At 30.1% G+C, this 19,357-nt stretch overlaps 2 protein-coding genes across 2 annotated transcripts; one reads left to right on the forward strand and one right to left on the reverse strand.

Annotated features, from left to right (window-relative positions):
- The first annotated feature begins 9,110 nt into the window (after positions 1–9,110).
- On the forward strand, positions 9,111–9,731 carry LOC110619675 (basic form of pathogenesis-related protein 1). Its single transcript, XM_021763212.2, has one exon. The coding sequence runs from the start codon at positions 9,183–9,185 to the stop codon at positions 9,663–9,665; it is 483 nt and encodes a 160-aa protein (XP_021618904.1). The 5' UTR covers positions 9,111–9,182; the 3' UTR covers positions 9,666–9,731.
- An 8,184-nt stretch (positions 9,732–17,915) lies between these two features.
- On the reverse strand, positions 17,916–18,503 carry LOC110619147 (pathogenesis-related protein 1). The gene has a single exon (XM_021762404.2). The coding sequence runs from the start codon at positions 18,470–18,472 to the stop codon at positions 17,981–17,983; it is 492 nt and encodes a 163-aa protein (XP_021618096.1). The 5' UTR covers positions 18,473–18,503; the 3' UTR covers positions 17,916–17,980.
- Between the last annotated feature and the right edge of the window lie 854 nt (positions 18,504–19,357).

Here is a 19,357-nt window from a genome sequence, read left to right on the forward strand (position 1 = left end):
CCTGTCATAACATACATTACTTACCATCTCCCCAGGGCCTCCTCTGGGCTCCTGGTCTTCGAGTCCCATAACCGTGTCAGGCCGTAGAATGGGGTCCTGGTCTTTCCTTACTCTGTGCCAGGCCGTAGAATGGGGTCCTGGTCTTCCTGTCATGGACTAATTGGGTCATCCAATATTCACCCACATCAACAACAATCGATGCAATGCTGCATATTCGTGAAAACTAATGCAATCATCCTATTGCATAATCATGATGCATGAAACATGATAAAACATTTAATTTCTCAATTTAAAAGATTTAGTTTAGTTCCACTCACCTCTGGCTGACTCTGACAACACCGAAGCAGCTGAACTCACTGCTGGGGTCCTTGGTTCCTCGGGTCCGAACCTACACAGGTGGACTCAAATGAGGGACCAAACATACTAGAACATAACTATAAACTACTCCCCAAAAACCCCCTAAAATATCATGAAACAATCATAGAAAACATGCAAAGGAGGCCTGGACAGGGCACTTTCGGCAGCAGGTTCGGCAGCCGAAAGTCCCTCCAGAGCCGAAAGTCAGGTAGGTTCGGCGGCACCTTCGGCGGCCGAAACTCCCAGACAGAGACGAAACTCATGCATGTTCGGTGGCACTTTCAGCGGCCGAAACTGCTAGACAGAGATGAAAGTCTCCTTTCGGGGGCAGGCTTCGGCAGCCGAAAGGCTTGCCTCCCCAGCCATGTTCGGCGGCCGAAAGTCCTTCGGCTGCCGAACTTGGTTTCTGCCAAAGGGCAGAAACTTGGCTCCCTTTGCACATTTCGCCTCCAAACCTTCCAAACATGCATCAAACCTATTCTACAATACACATACACAAGCATACATGTTCCTAGGGGTCTCAAACCATCATAAACCCCATCTACAACACATCAAGCAACTCACATTGTTCATGAACACACATTAAACCCATAAACTCCAAAAACATATCCATAACCTATCATGCATTTCTAACCCATAGATCTACTTAAAACCTACTTAAAACATGCAATGAGCTTAAGATCGGCTCTTACCTCTTGAAGATCGAGAGAGAGACGACCTAAAACTCGGAGTTGGGAGAGATTGGGTTCTTGAATCTCCACGCTCCAAAACTTTGCTTAAAAGCTCAAATCTTCAAAACAAAGTTAAAACAAATGAAAATCTTGAAAGATCTAGAGGAAGAACATCAAAGATTGGTGAGGGACGGCGGAGAGCTCACCTTGGCCGAAAATGGGGAAAAAGCTCGCCCGTTTTCGGCTAAGGGACCCTTTTATAGTGGCTGGTCAGGCCACGTTCGGGGGCCGAACGTGCCTCCGCATGCATGCCATGTTCGGCGGCCGAACTTGAGGTTCGGCGGCCGAACCTGGGCTTCCCTCACTTATGCCTTCGGCGGCCTAAGGCACACCCGAAATGCCTGCATGTTCGGCGGCCGAACCTGAGTTTTCCTCCAATGCTATTTTCATGCAAAAACTCATTTCCTTTTTACTTAAAACCATGGAATACATTAAAATATTTTATGAAAACATGTTTCTACCCTACTAGAGGCTTCCGACATCCGAGATTCCACCGGACGATAGGAATTCCGATACCGGAGTCTAGCCGGGTATTACAAACAAAATAAGAAATCATCCATTATCTTAAAATTAAAAACTTAAACTCCAAACTTTGTATGCATCACCAAACTATTGAAACAAAATAACTTGTATTTTCTTTAAAAAAAAAATTATAGGACCGAAGAGAGGTAAGGATTTATTACCTCATTGAGACCAATCTACAATTGCAGCAAGGATTTTGAGAGAGGAGAAAGAGATTTGAACACCTTTGACTTTAAGCTCTTAACCCAAAACTTTGAACTTTAAAACCGAGAGGAAGAATTGTGAATTTTTTGAAGAGAAAATGAAGGAATAACTTAAAAATATTTAAAAAGATGTTTGGACTTGCCTCTGTCCGAAAATAGAGAAAGATTTTTATACTTTTCGAGCTGGAACCCTTTTATCGGCGTCTAAAGAAGCCACCTTCGGCGTCTAAAGAAGCTACTTTCGGCGTCCAAACCTTAAAACTTTTCTAAAACACATTTGTGCTTAATACACATTATGAAATGCTTAAAATTTATTTTATAAAAAAAAATTCATTTTACCCTTCTAAAATTTTTCGGTTCTAAGATTTCGGATTCTAACAGAGATTCTATCAGAAAGTTGAAATTCTGACACTGAAGTTTAGCTAGATATTGCAGATACTGTAAGAGTACTGAGAGAAAAATTAGATGGAGAAATAGAGTGAGATAAAGAGGTATAAGAGAAAAGTGTGTGAGAGAATCTTTTGTCTTTACCCATTCTCCCTCTTTATCTCATGACTCTCTCTTCTCTCCCTCTCTTATTCTCTTTCCTATTTTTTTAATTTTTTCATACATTTTGAAAATTACAAACTTTTATTATTAAGAATTAAAACTTTATTTTATTTACAATAAAAAACTCATACTTTAAATTTTTCACTTTGATTATAAGAAGAAAGATTGATAATATGGCAATGGCACGTCAGCAATAACGTTAGATATACGTTAATATATCTAACATTAGCTACTGAATCTTCAAATAGATAATGGTTTAAAAATTTAGATTTTAAAATGCAACAAAAGTTATTTTAGTACTTAAAAGTGTAAAAGTACAATAGTTAAATTATACTTTTTCCTATTTTTTATTACAGTAATTTTACATAATGAAATTTTTATAATGCAAATGCTTATACAGTGCAAATAAATAATAGTATTGTGCCACTTTAACCGAATAAGTGGCTTTCTTACGAAGCCAATATGATATTACTTAATTAAGTAAACCTTATCCAAATTATACTATAGTTCTAAGATGAAAAATTAAAGTCCAAGATTTTATTTATTTATTTTCTTTTATAAGAGTTAGTATTCTCGTTGCGAGTAGACCACAATTTTCATAAGAACTTGAAATAATTATAATTTAAAATAAATTTAACAAAGTGAACGTGACAATCAGTTGTTCATTACTTTGTGGCAAAGTTGTAAAAGTTTAATGTCTTAATATCATTGTACAACTAAGAATGATGGCATTATTTTTGTAAATAAGAGTTTCGTAGTAATTTTTTTTTTTAAATAAAAATTAAAAGTTAAGAAAATAAAATTAAAATTTTTTAAATTTATTTAAATATATTTATTATTAAATTAAATATATGAGGGCAAGATTCAAAATTATTATTAAAATCTGTTTTAACTCTTCAAGGACTTTGTTTCTTTAACATGTTGACATGTGGCGTTGGCTCTATCATGCATCAATCCGCTACTGATGGATAGGGATGGAAACGGATAGGGTATCCACGAAAATTAAAATATCCGAATTCGAACCCGATTTATATTAGTAATATCCGAATCCATTCCGAACCCGATTAAAAATAAATCTAAATTATCCGAATCCGTTCCAAACCTGATTATTATTATCCGAATAAAACCCGAATCCGTTTAATCTTATATATTTTAATGAATAATTTATATAAAAAATATTTTTTATTAATAATTTTTATTTAAAAATCTAATATTTTTAAAGAATATTTAAATTTAAATTTTTAAATAAAAATATATAAAAAAAATTATAAATATTATTATAAAATATATTTTTTATATTAATTAATTATTTATGTAAACGGATTCGGATAGTGAGTACCCTGTACATAAAATCTGAATCCGATCCGAACCCGTAATGGGTATTATTTTTAAAATCCGAACCCATCCTAAATCCAATTATAACTATCCAAATCCGTTTTATTAGGGTTCGGTCGGATCGGGTATCTGAAAATATCCGATCCGTTGCCATCCCTACTGACAGGTGGCTTTTCCATGTAAAATGCAAAATAAATTCGTGCAAGAGAAATATTGCAGCCTAAGTGTTAATCTTCTTTTTCGGGCAAAACTGAATTTTGCAAACCAGTTCTAGTTTGTTGCCAACATCGCCTGTCGGAGTTCGATCAGACCAATAACTTCCTCAATGAGCCGACGTATTTTCGGTTGTAGCAGTGATCATTGGGGCTGTCGGTTGAGTTCATTTCTGCTGAGATGACTTTTACACCTTTACAGAAAGTCTCACAACCATTTTGGGTCATGTCAACCGTGTTATGCTTGAGCCCTGCTCGATCCTATTAATTCGACTAGACGATCAGCTCGATCAACTTTACTGCTCAACTTGCCCAACTCGTTCAGTCTAGTTGACTCGTTAATCCCAAGCTTAGGGACTTCGTGACTTGGCAACTCGTACAATCCTATCTTTGAATCTGCCCACCTGGTCGACCTACTTAATTCGGCTACTCTGCTTCATGGAATCCAAACTCAAAACTGTCGACTTGACGCTTGACCGACCTACTTGATTTGGTCGTCATACTCCATGGAACCCGAGCTTAAAACTGCTGACTAGGTACTTGGCTGACCTATTTGATTTGGCCGTTATGCTCCATGGAACCTAAGTTCGAAACTACCGACTTGACGTCCGACCGACCTGCTTAATTTGACCATCCTGATATAATCCGAGAGGGTAGTCTTGCGGGTCCGTGCTTGAATGACAACCACTAACTGTCATTTTCCAATTCATCTGATCTGTTATGGTTCAAGTTCTCTAGTCGAGGTCGTCCTTCACTGAGCAGACCGACCACGATTACTGCTTAATCTCTCCTGCCATTTGGTCCGACTAACCGAGTTGTACAGTCAGATCGCACAATCCAACTTTGAATGCTAATGACCTATTGACAAAGTCGACCCACTCAATTCGATAGAGCTCGAAAGCTTGCCCAACTTGGTGGCCCAACTTACCTGCCTACTTCAATTTTCTTTCTTAAAATTGTTAACTGACCGAGCTATATCATCATGCTTGTCCCGAAGCCCATTTCGGAAGCGTATGAACAAGGCCTCGGTTTAATTTGATTGATAGATAGATAGATATTTAAATATTAAAATTTAAATATAATAAAATTTTAAAATAATAACTTATAATTGATATAGAATTAATTGGATGTCTACCGGTTATATAATTAGAGATGGTTTTTATAAATTTATAGTTGATATAATTTTATTTTTTATTTAGACTATGCTACTTTTTATAAATTTTATTAATTATAATATTTTTTTAATTAAAAATTTTCATGAAAATTATTTAGAATTATAAAAATATTATAAATGATAATTAAATTAATTATAGTATTTATCCGATAAGATACGTTATATTTATATTTATAAAAAATATATTTTCAAAATTAAATTTTAATTATTATACATATTGTACAATAAATTAATAATTTTTTATATATTTCATTATAAAAAAAATTGACAAGTCTCAGGTTCGAATCCCCATCTCCATTTTAAAAAAAAAAAAAAAAATTGACACGTATTAATTATTTTACATTATAAATAGAGGTATAAATAAACCAAATCGTTTATGACCTACTCGAAATTTGATTCGATAAAAACTTGACTAAGTTTGATTCGATTTGTAAACGAGTCAAATTCGAACTTAATTTTTTAAATTCTTAGTAAACGAGTTAAATTTGAGATTCATAGTATTCAGCTTGTTAAAACTCGTGAGTTCGGTTCGTTTATGAGTTCATGAGTAGACTCGCCAATGGACTCATGAACAGTCTCGTTAAGTAAGCTGAGATTATTATCACAAGAGAAATAAACACAAATTCTACATATATTTTCATGAATCAAATCTAAATTTTTTAAAATTCAGTTCTATATAGTTTAATTACACTCTTAAACTTATATATATTTAAATAATTAAGATTTAAAAAACTTATTTTTTTAAATTTATGAACTAATTTTTAAATATATTTATTTAACTAAAATTATTTTAATTTTAAATTAAAATTCATAAAAACTCCATTTGTTTAAAATCATTTGCTAAATGAACCAAATTTAAACTTTTTAATATTCAGTTCGAGTTTAAAATGAGTAAAACTCGAATTCGACTTAAATTCGAAAAAATTTTAACAAACTAAATTTTAAAATTTTAAATTTTAATTTCGCTTTATTTATTTATATCCCTAATCGTAAAGTTTACAATAACTATATGTAGTTTACCAAATACTCAACGTTCACAGCTAAACTGATTAGCGGTGACGAGGCTTTTAGTATCTCTAAGAATTTGAACTTCCTTTGGTTGGCAGATACTATTTGTAATCTCATGTGATAGGACAGAAACATGTGTGTTCACATGATTTTTCATTTAAGGGAAAGAAAATATATTAATTAAGAAGTAATTCTATTCACGTGATTTCACTATTAAATAGTCTTACTGTTTTGTAATTTTTATTTATTTATTTAGTTATTTTAAAATTAATATTTTTTTATATTATAATAATGTATAAATTAATTATCATAATTCTATTTAATTTTATTTTTTTTAAATTTTTTTGAAATATTATTTAATATTTAATATAATTTAATAAAAATATAAACAACTAGCTGGTCATTATTCTTGCATTTTTTATTAGTATGTGAAATGTTTGTCTTGTGAACCTCCAGAAAATGCATGCACGTAATGCCAAATGAAAGCATCATCTTCTTTAATTATGTATTCTCTTCATTATTAAATTTTCTTAATCCTTGAGACTTCGTATATTACTGTTTATGCTAGAAGCCAACGGTAACATGCCATACTCAAATTGAAATTAATTTCCTTTTTTTATTTTTATTTATTTTGGATCACACATTTGCTTGTTTAATTTTCCCATTTATTAGAAATAATTGTTTGAGTTTTATATAAAATAAATATATATATTTTTTATATTAAGCCATAACACTAAGTAAAAATTGTACTCACAGATTTAATCTGATAATAAATACATTTAAATAAATTTAAAAGTTTTAAATATACATTTAAATAAATTTAAAAAATTTCAGATTCTACTTTCTCAATCTCTAATTTTTTTTTTTTTTAAATTACCTCTAAAATTAGTAAATATCAAATTTAAGCTCTGAGAAGAAATCCCTTGCATTCTTAATGATAGTCTCCAATGCAAATTTAAATTAATTAAGCCAACAGAAATTTTAGAAGATGATATTATTAATTTTTTTAAATATTAATAGAAGTATTAAAAAAATTATTAATAATAAAAATATTAATTAAATATAATTTTATTTTAAATATTATTTTTTAGATATTAATTTAGATAATTTTATAGATGATGTTTTAGTATTTAAGCATGTATGTATTGTACATATTATTTATTAATTTCTTGTAAATATATAATATTTTTATATTTAAAATAATAATATAAAATTTTATTAATAATAAATTATTTATTAATTATCATTTTATTTTAAAAGTTAATAATGAGTTTTTTAAATAGTTATTTACATAATTTTATACATATTTATAACAAAATTAATTTTAAATTTAGATAATTATTATTTTGTGGAATAAAATTTTAATATTTAAAATTTAAAAATACTTTAAAATAATAAGTTATAGAAAAATAAAATAAAATAGAATCTATGTATCATATATATTTCTTTAATTTTATTAACATGATAACACAAATACTACATTGATATAAATTAAATTATAGACCTTAAAGTAAAAATAAGTAAAATTTTAAGATGGTTTTTATATTTTTTTTATTAAAAAAAATAAATTTTCTTTTTAAGTTATACAAAATAAGATTTAAATTATCTATGCAAGTATGTAGAATATTATACTATTTTATTTTTATTGTTTAAGAGTAATGAATATATTTTTAACAACTCCATATGTAATATATAGCAATGTCTTCTTGAAAAATGAAATTTAAGTTACTCCATTATAAATGTAGTGGAGCTTCAGTGGTATTGCATTCGGCACTTATTAGTTAGAAATAATTTTATTATTATTTATTGTAAAATATAAAAAAAAATTAAAAATAATTTATCCGCTAGAAATTCTATTGATTTGACTCGATTGATATTAACTAAACATTCTGAAAATCTGATCTGTCAATTAAACGTTATGAGGATTCGACATTTTAATGATTTGTACAAATTTATTTCACGTCTTACTAATTTCCTGATTTGTATCGGTCTGTCTAATATTTTCATAGTTTACCGACTTATATTAATATGTTTGTTATTTTAATGATTTATCGACTTGTTGTGATTTAAATTTTAATTTGTATATAAATATTCTTTTTTTCTTTTTTATTTTGTGCTGTATAAAAAATTTAGTTTATATAATTTTAGAAGTTTGATTTAAATAAAAAATTTTATATTTTTTAAATTTTTTCTAAACATGTTTGAATTTAATATATATATTTTTATATTTGACGATGAATAATAAAGATTTTCATTTTCAAATTATGTAATTCTCTGTCTTTACAAAAACTTTATTATTACTTATCAATGTCACCCTTTGAAATAGTATCTCATATCTTTTCATATGAAATGTCTTCAGGCTTCACATGATTTCCCTATTAGAAGCATGACTTTAATGGTACTCTGCTTTCTATATATATATTATTTCTTCCTTAATTACTGCCATGAAACATGAGAAATAGCCTTTAGCAACAAAAACTTCCAACCGAATTATTATTCTGTACGAAATTAGTGTCGAGTCCATGTGATTATAAGCTGAGCTTGGACCATAAGATGGTAAGGCATGAATTTAAATATAAATATTTAATTTTAATATAGCAATTATATCTTTTTTTTGAATCGGGAATTGAGAATAGAACTTGAGATCTCTTAAATTTACTCGGATGCACTTACCACCAGATTAAGTCTGTTAGTGCAACAATTATATTCATTAAAACGGATTATACAATTACAAAATAAATGAAAAAAAAATATTTTTTTTTTTTTGAAATGGGATTAGAAATTAGGGGAGTAGAAATTGAGATTTATCATATTTACTCAAATACACTTACCACCAGATTGAATATGTTAATGTAAAGCAAAATATTTATATGATTCAATCATAAAATCTATGCAACATAAAACAAACATGAAAGAATGATTAAAAAGAAACAAAGAGAGGACCACTTACATAAGTAAAATAATGATTTGTCTCTATTTGGTTAACTTTTTTTATAAATATCAAAGATATAATCCTCCCCACTTCAACCAAGAAGGTTTCAAAATCTCTTCTCCGTTTCCTTGCCTTGCAAAAAATCAAGGAAATAAAGAGATGTTTCTGAGAAACTTGTTATTAGCCACACTTTTAGTGGGATCAATCCAAGTTCAAATCTCCGTATCCCAAAATTCTCCCCAGGATTACGTGAACGCCCACAACGCAGTTCGTGCAGAAGTGGGAGTGAGTCCGCTTTCTTGGAACAAGACAGTGGCAGCATATGCTCAAAAGTATGCAAATTCAAGGATTAATGAGAACTGTGAGTTGGAGCATTCATATGGACCTTATGGTGAGAACATTGCAGAAGGCTACGGCAACCTAAACGGCGTCGATGCAGTGACGATGTGGGTGAGCGAGAAGCCTAACTATGATTATAAATCAAATTCTTGTGTCGGCGATGAGTGCCTGCACTACACTCAGGTTGTTTGGCGTAACTCTGTTCATCTTGGGTGTGGAAGGGCTAAATGCAAGAATGGTTGGTGGTTTGTGACTTGCAATTATGAGCCTGTGGGCAACATAGAGGGTCAGCGTCCCTTTTGAGTTTCTGCTACTCTTAATTTATATATAAATAACAATATCTATCATAATCTAGGCTAAGATTGCTCACTATGCCTTTTTTTTGGTATTTCTTTAGCAATATTATATATAAAATATTTACGGATTATTTTTTAACTTGAAGAATATAATGGTTATAATAGAAATATAATCTGCCAAAATAAGTGAAACGACGCGCAAAGAAAAAATTAAGTTATAATTCAAACGGTGCGTAGTCATAAACTGAAATGATGCATTTCCAAGCCACCTATAAATAAGTCATCTTCTCCAAAGCATACAAGTACATGAATTGAATCAGCTATACTGTAACAGTTTCATGGCGGGAAGAATGAAAACGGTTATAAAATTTGTTAGTAGAAGGTTCCAGATGTATCTAGCATTTCATAGCTCACTCTGTTGTGTGTAGAGGAAAGAAAGAGATATAGAAATTACTTCATTCTCTCAAAAATTTACAATTCTTTCTAAAAATTTCCTTTTGTTTCATGGTATTAGACCTAGTCGATCGTCTGACGCTTCTCTAACGTGAAAATGGTTGAAATTGAAGTTCAAAATGCAAATCAAACTTGCAAATTCACGTGATTTTGTAGAACCCATACTCAGTTGGGACTGCTCTGGTGAGTTCTCCACTTACCAGAGAGAATTACCTCTTATGGAGTAGATCCATGATTATCTTGATTTCGTTTCTGAAAAACATAAAAAGCCTAATGAAGGTTCTACCATCCATGTTCTATGCTATCTAAAAGGATGTACTACTCATGGTTTCTTCTATCCATCTCAGACCTCTTTCAACCTCACCGCTTATTGCGACGCTGACTGGGCATCTTGCACTGACAACAGATGCTCCGTAAGTGGGTTCTACATCTTCATGGATAACTCCTTAATTTCATAGAAGACGAAGAAACAGAGCACAGTAAGCGTCATCTGCTAAAGCTAAATATCGAAGTATGGCTTCCATTATATATGAGCTTCGGTGGATATATTATCTTCTTCAAACTTTTCAGCTCCCCTTCCATACACCTAATACTCCTGCAATGCGACAATAAAGCAACAATCCATATTGCTGCAAATTCGATGTTTCATGAGACTTTGATGTAGATAAAATATTTTCTCAAATAAATCCTCTAGCAATAGCAACAGGAAAAAAAAGTTCTAAAACATAGATTCACGATGGTTGGTGCAGTATTCGGTTCGAATCGAAAAAATCAACGGAATTGAATTAACTTGAAAAATCAGTTCAATTTTTTATTTATTTCAGTTCAATTTGATTTTTAATTTTGAAAATTTCGATTATTTCAGTTTGGTTCGATTTTAATAAAAAAATCAAAATAATCGAACCGAACCGATTAGTGATAATAATATATTATTTTCAATAATATAGAGAAATTAGATTATATTAAAGTTAAAATATTTTAATAAAATTTTAAAATATTAAAAATAAAGCGTAAAAAATAAAAAATTTATTTAAAATCAAAATCGATCAAATTGAATCAAATCAAATTAAATCAGATCGATTTGGTTTGATTTAATTTTTTATCAAAATCAATTCGATTCGATTTTTAAAAAATACTTAAATTTTAACTTTTAATTTATTCGATTTAGTTCAATTTTAAACCGAACTAACTGAATGTTCGATCTCAATTAGTGGTTATCTCTATTTAAATAAATAAGACAAGAGTAATTATAAGTATTATTTTATTTGCATATTTAATTTGGTCGATTAATAAGTGAGTTCTACTAGTCAATATTTATTTTATTATAAAAATAAAAAATTTATTTTTATTTTAAAAAAATGTTGAATATTTATTTTATTATAAAAATAAAAATTTTATTTTTATTTAAAAAAAATAAAATTCGAATCATCCATTAACCAGGGAGACAAAAGTGGCGGTGAAGTGTTACGAGAGACACGAAGGAGGCGATAGCAAGTTATAGGTGGTTGGATCGGACAAAGATTCATGGGCAAAGGATGAAGAATGTGAAAGATGACCATGACCATCTTTTGAATTTTAGACGAAAGGGAGAGAGTCACGGGAGAGAAAAGACAAATTAATCATAATAATAAAAAAATAATTTAGAGTTTTATAAAATAAGATGATGCAGAGTCCACATTTACATCATTTTTCCTAAGAATTTTGCCAGATTCTTTCTAAGAAAAACACAGAATTTTTGCCAGATAGGTATTGGCATTTTAAAATCATTGCCTGTTGCGAAGTTTTTTTTTTTTTTTTTTTTTTTTTTTTTTTTTTCAAATCTTAATATATATTAATAATAAATTCAGAAATTCTCTAAAAATTATCTTTCGATAGCCACTTCTCACAAATTTTTTTTCCCTTATTAAGTTTGGCAAAATACCTAGATTTTTTTAGAGTTTGAATCTATACATGTTGATAATAATTTTGTTGTTTTGATTTCAGTTTAATATGATTTTTAATTTTGATTTTAATCTGATTTTTAATTTTTTAAAAAAATATATATTTTTTTTACTTAAAAAATCGTACTTTAACTACCATTTAAATTTTAAAATTAATCATTAATATATATTTAAATTATTTACAACTAATAAAAAAATATATATATATTACAAAACTAACCATCCAAATAATAATATAAATATATCATTTAATTATTTTTTATTATATAATATTTAATTATAAAATAAAAATAATTAAAGACATTTTAATATATTTTTTAAAATTAAAAAATAAAATAATAAATTTTTTTATATTATAGGGATTAAATAGTAATTCTTCTTTCATCATTTATATTAACCTATCAAATAGTTTTTAAATTAATTTCTGAATTACTATTATTTTTTTATTAAAATGATTTTTTTTTCAAATTGTAAATGTAATTCATTTAATTTTAACTCAAAATTAAGTGATTAAATCATTCATATACAATAAACATATGGGTTGATCTCCATTTTGGGTTTTATAAATTATGGGATTAATTCTCAATTTTATTAAATATTTGATTTTTTTTCTCACTTTAAGAAAAAGTTTTATACCATACAACCATAATTGAGACCTAATTTATAGTAAAGATAATTCATCGAATTTCATATGTAAATTTCACCGTAATAATATTATTATATTAACAATATATATATTTTTAAATTTTTTTAAATTAAAATTAAAAAAATAAAATTGCGGGATTCAAACTCAATTTTTTATCAACACTCACTCTCTCCCGAACAGATTGAGTCTTTATATAAAATTACCATTAGCGGATACAATCCATCAGATCCCGTTACACTTATAATTGCGGAATCCTCTATTTACTAGCTGGTACCAATCGGACTTTCAAGAGATACGATAATTAACTCTATCTTCTTATAGTATAAAAGCTAATAATCGCATAGATCAAAGTATACATTCTTATACAACTACTTTTGAGTTTTAAGCAATTCATTATACTCACTATTTTCTTCACTTTACTGATTTGAATATCGGAGTGGCTCCCTTATGTGTCAGCCACCTCATATTTTCTTTCTTGCAAATTGACCAATCGCGGCACAGTTTCATTTTAGCCACATCGTTTGGTTTCGTTACTAAGAAAGTCTATTGAATTCTCTCTGTTCAATTAGATTAAAAATCGGTCTCTCGTTCACTTTTTCCTAAAAAGAATCCTTTTACCTATTACATTCTCTAAATGGCTGACAATTCACGAGCTGCTGCTAAGACTGTTGCCAACAAATTTCCTCCACTCTTGACAGTGGATAAACCCTCAATGGTCAATGAGGCGGATCTGAACAATTTGAATAACAAGCAAATACTTTAATATAGTAAGAGGTTACAAGCCACTCTCGAGTAGTATAAGGCTCGGGAGGAAGCCTAATGCATGGCTTCTATGATAAGAGAGGAGGCCACCATTGATACTCCAAAGACTTAGACAGAAGCAATCCAAACGCAGTTCAAAGGGAAAGCCAAACTGGAGGACGAAGACTCATCGAACGAGACTCTAAAGGACGTCGACTGGAAACTGGTACGAGCTGTTCAAAGGTACCAGAAGGAGCAAGAAGAGGATTATGGCCTGGACGGTGCCTCGCCCTTGTTAGAAAAGATCATAGCAAAGACTTTTCTTGCCAAATTCAAACTCCCAAGTTTGGACAAATATGAGGGAATAACAGATCCCATAAGTCATTTGGCGATCTTTAGAATAACAATGCAGCTTCAAGACATCAATGATTTTGTACTGTGTTGAGTGTTTTCGTCCACACTCACAGGTTTGGCTTAGTAATGATACCAACATCTAAGCCTAGGTTCTATTCAAAACTTTACTCAGTTTGCCATGTTATTTAAGTATAGATTTATCACTTGCATGCATCCTAAAAAGCTCTCCTTTGACTTACAGAAAATTTGCCAAGAAGAGACCAAGACTTTAAGGAGTTTTATCTCACGATTCAATGTTGAAGCAATACAGGTGGAAGAATTAAATCATGAAATAGTGTGTGAAGCATTGAAAAAAAGAATGCGCAACATCAAATTCATGGATTCCCTAATAAAGAACCCGCTGCTACTTATCAGTAGCTAATTGACAAGGCTCAAAAGTACATAAAGCTAGATGATGAAGTCCATGCACTGAAAGAAGACAAGAGGATGAGTCGGAAGCAAAACCAAAAGCCGGAGAGGTGACGATATGAAGGAGACTACAGAAATTACCTAGTGTCTTGAGGAAGGAACGACCGGGGTAAATATAAGATCTATACTCCACTAAATGACTCATGAATACACATACTTATGTGGATCAGAAAAAAATAGCAAAGAGGTTAAAAGGCCTACCAAGCTTAACCTAGACAAATCAGACATACAAGACAGGATAAAGTATTGCCAATTTCATGAGGATCATGGGCACACTACAGAGTGATGCCAGCAGCTAAAAGATGAAATTGATAGTTTGATAAGGGACGAAACGCTCCGAAAGTTTGCTATAAAAGGCAAAGAAGAAAAGAGGTTAGGACCTAAGATAAGAACACCAATCAATCCTGATGTAAAATGAACCCATAGTGGTTATTCACATAATTGTAGGAGGATCGAGTGGCACGGGTCTGTAGAAGTAGACTGTCACAGATATTCAGCTCCTAAGTCAAACTCCGAGTTTTAAAATTGGTCAAGTTACACAGCTGAGTCTTTTAGTTATTCTTAAAAGAATGTTTGTAATTTATGATGTTATAAATAAAACTATGATGTATTCTTTAAACTTTTTTTATATGTAAATCAGAAATATTAGATAGATAAAAGTGTGGAGACAAGAACAATGTCACAAGGCGGGTAACTGCCAAACGAGCCATAAGATAGGTATTCACTAAGCCGATGACTGGGTGTTAGTCCTATTAATTAAATCATTTTATGCTAAAGCCACAAGACGGGTATATGCCAGGCTGATGACCGGGTGTTAATCCCGTTAACTGAGGCATTTTATGTCAAAACCACAAGGTGGGTATCCGCCAAGCTTACAATCTGGTGTGAGTTCCGATTAATAAAAATTTTCAAGGCATTTTATGCCTAGACTACAAGGCGAGTATCCGCTAGGCTCAAGTTCCGTTAATCAAATTTTTTAAGATATTTTATGCTAAGGCTACAAGGCAGGTATCCGCCAAGCCCATGAACGGGCACTAGTCCCATTAATTAAATTCTCTAAGACATTTTATGCCAAAGCCACAAGACAGGTATCTGTCAAGATCATGACCGGATGTTAGTCCCAAAAGATAAAGGCAAGTTTCTGCTGAAAAGCGCCACAAGGTGGGTAACTGCCAAGCGAGTCTTCAGGTGTTAGTCTCAAAAGATAAAGGTAAGTTTCTACTAAAAAGCGCCAAAAGGCAAGTAACCGTCAGACGAGTTTTCGGGTGTTAGTTCCAAAAGACAAAGGCAAGTTTTTGCCGAAAAGCGCTACAAGGCGGGTAATCGCCAGGCGAGTCTTTAGGTATTAGTCTCAAAAAATAAAAGCAAGTTTCTATCAAAAAGTGAAATGAGGCGGATAACCGCCAGACACATGACTGGGTGTTAGTCCCAAAACCATGAAAAACAGTTATAAGCTTTGAATATGAAGAATCAAAGACTAATGGAGGGACTTATGATATGACATAACAATCACTCAAAATAAGCCATGGGCTGTCACCATAAGACAGAGTCATATGGCAAGGGTCTGATAAGATGATATGCAGTTCTACTCGTAAAAAGAAAGACTTGGACACCGTAGCAAGAAAGACTCAGACACTGTAGCAAGAAAGACTCAAATACTGTAGTAAGAAAGACTCAGATACTGTAGCACCCGATTCTTCATCAAGAGTCACCCTCTCCCGAACAGGTCGAATTTTCACATAAAGTTACCGTTAGCGGATACAGTCCAGTAGATACTCATTATACCTATAATCGCATGATCCCTTATCTACTAATCGGTACGAGTCAAATTTTCAGGAAATATGATAACTAACTCCATCTTCTTATAGTATAAAAGCTAATGATCGTACTACTCTTGAGTTCTAAATAATTCATTACACTCGCTCTAAAGTAAACACTAATTCATTTTAAACTTTAAGCAATTAGTTCAACACTTCTACATTTTAAACTTTAAACAACTGTATTTTAGCAGTAGTTATGAAATTATTATAATATTATTCCTAAGATAACAATTTAGCAGTAGTTTAAAATTATTATAAAGAAAATCTATTTTTTTACCTATATAATAACATACTTAAATAAAAAAATTTATTTTATATTTAATAAAATTATAATTTTAACCACTCTTTTCAATTGCTAAAAAATAAATAAGTCGATACCTTATACTCAACAGTAGAGGCAAATGCAATAGATTTCAAACCGTTGCTATTCACCTACGACTATAATTAAAGTATATAAGTAATAATTTATTACTTAGACCATATTTAAAATAGTGCAACCAATTTAAATTATTAATTCAAAAAACCAAATTCCTATAGAATTTCATTTTAATAAATACTTACTAATATAATTAAGATAAAAATTAATTAGTTTTAATCAATTAAAATTATTAATTCAATAAATCAAGTTTATATATTAATGTCAAGTGTCAAATTTTTAATTTATAATATAATTCTATCAATTTTGAATTCTTTTCAAAATGTCTTTCCAAAACGATTTATGTTTATATAAACACTAGAAAAATCTTGTAATCTCTCTATGTTGGATTCTTTATTTTTCATTTCACATAACTTATTTAAATAAATTATTTATTTCCCACTTAGCTTATTCAAATAATTTTATTTAATATTTCTGCTCATATAAAAAGTATTTTTCGACTTAAACTTTTTATTAGTATAAATATTTCAAAATTCTAACAACCATAGCTAATTTATAAATTTAAATCTATATTCGTATTTTAGAACCGAAAATATTATATAAGTGAAAATCATTTTCTCTAATTTAGAATTTCACTAAATAAACTAATACTAATATGACTTTTGTGCTACCTCCCGAATTCATGAACATTTATGATTAAAACTGTTGAAGCGGCACCACTTCTCATGTTCGTATAGATGAAATCCTTATTTAAATAAGATATTGCTTCATTAAGAGTGTCATCACTCATCCTGTTTTATAAGCTAGCATTAATTTATATATTATTTAATGATCACAAATTTAACATTTAGTTCTTTTACTGATAATTTGTTATTACCCTTTAAACTTTACTTTAGTGATTTGCTAAAGAAAACTAAGTTTCCAATATTAGTAAGTTTAACTAACAAATCTTAACCCTAAACCTGTAGATGTACTTTTTATTAAATCTCTCGAGAATTCTTTAATAAATAGATCTGCCAGGTTATTATAAGACTTAAAATAAATAATTGTTATTATTCTATCAGCAATTGATAGCCTTATATATTCATGTCTCAAGCTAATATGTCTAGATTTATTATTATATACTTTAATATATGCTCTAGACATGATTAGTTAGACTAAGTTTAGGAATACTTTAATTTTTTTTTTAAATAATTAGACTAAGTTTATAATAGTGATATTTAGGCTTAAATAGCTATTTATAATGAAAATTAAGGATTAAAATATTTTATAAAATATTTAAAAAATAGCTAAAAGAAATAAAGTGCTGAATATAATAAAAAATTTAAGGCTGGAAAATGAAGATAAATCCAACAATATATAATTATAATAAGTTTAGGCTGATTAACTGTTTTATTATTGTAATGATTTATTGATAATACATAGTATCTTCTTCATAAGTTTTGTAATGATTTATTGATAATACATAGTATCTTCTTCATAAGTTTAGGCTAAAACAAAACATGATCCCATGAAGATTTGAAATTAATAAGGTCTTTGCCCGACAAAGTTGCCAGGAGGATCATAGTTGCATCCAATGAAGGTTCCTCCATTGTTGCACTTCACCTTAGCACATCCTAAGCGAACCGAGTTACGCCAAACCACCTGTGTGTAGTGCAAGCACTGCTTTCCTCCAGTACAAGAATTAGAATTGTAATCGTAAAAAGCCTTTTCGTCAACCCACAGTTTTACAGCATCTCTGCCTGAAAGTTCACCGGAGCTCTTAGCAAGATTCTCCCCGTAAGGTGGGTTAGTGGAATGCACAAGATTGCAGTCACCAGCTCGTTGATTGGCATAATTCTGAGCAAAAGCTGCCACTGTGTTGTCCCAAGTCATGGGTCCAACACCCACAGCTGCTCGAGCTTGGTTATGTGCATCAAGAAAGTCTTGTTGTGAGTCCTGGGCGTTTAAGGGAAGGATTAGGCTGGCTAAGCTCACGAGGCAAAGGAGAGAAAGTGAATTCTTGTAGAACGCCATTTTTGAGTTTGAAAAGAAATATTTGAGAGAAGATCTTAGGCAATGGACGATTAAAAGATGTTTGTTTTGCTTGGCATTTATAGAGATAAGAGTGTGGAATTTTTTGTGAAGAATATGGAAGTGTATATGTGGAATAAATTGCATAGAACTTGTTTTACATTAATCTACCGCAGAAAAGTCACTTATAATTATATTTTATTTTTTAATTAGATATTTTGAAATTATAAATATAACGTATTTTTAAATTTAAAAAAATATATATTTATTTTTATGATAAATTTATAATTTTCAGATACAGAGGATTTTAAAAAAAAAAAACTTTTCTTTCTGTCACATCAGGTAGGGTGGACACGGAATTAAAATTGGTAACACTGGCAAGAAAAGGCCACACGTAATTATTCTATTCTATACTCCTAAAATGCATTAGAATGAGTTGGTTATTTTAACCAATGGTAATATAACACATCAGCAATTGCATATAACTAAAAATTTAATAAATTAGAATAATTTTTCATTAAAATATATAACTGTCGTAAGCAAATGCTGCGTACTTTGAATGATTACGATTTTTTTCTTCTATAGAGAATGATTACGAGTTTATTTTCTTTGTAAATATGATATATTAATTACATTAATTAATTGCAGTTCAAAATTTAATTTTAGAACATTAAGAGAATTGCTTGAGGTGGCAGAACATTAAGAGAATTGCTTGAGTGTAATTTATTGGATTAATTGTCTAAATGTTCTCATCTGATACTTTGAACGCATATTTTTTTCTGTGATGTGGTATTTTTGTGCATAGATACTTTAACTTTTTTCTTTTTCTTAAATTTAACTCATTCTTTTCATTTCTCATAAAAGTTAATCTACGTCAATTGACTATTG

This window comes from Manihot esculenta, chromosome 7 (assembly GCF_001659605.2).
Source record: "Manihot esculenta cultivar AM560-2 chromosome 7, M.esculenta_v8, whole genome shotgun sequence".
NCBI classification, from domain to species: domain Eukaryota; kingdom Viridiplantae; phylum Streptophyta; class Magnoliopsida; order Malpighiales; family Euphorbiaceae; genus Manihot; species Manihot esculenta.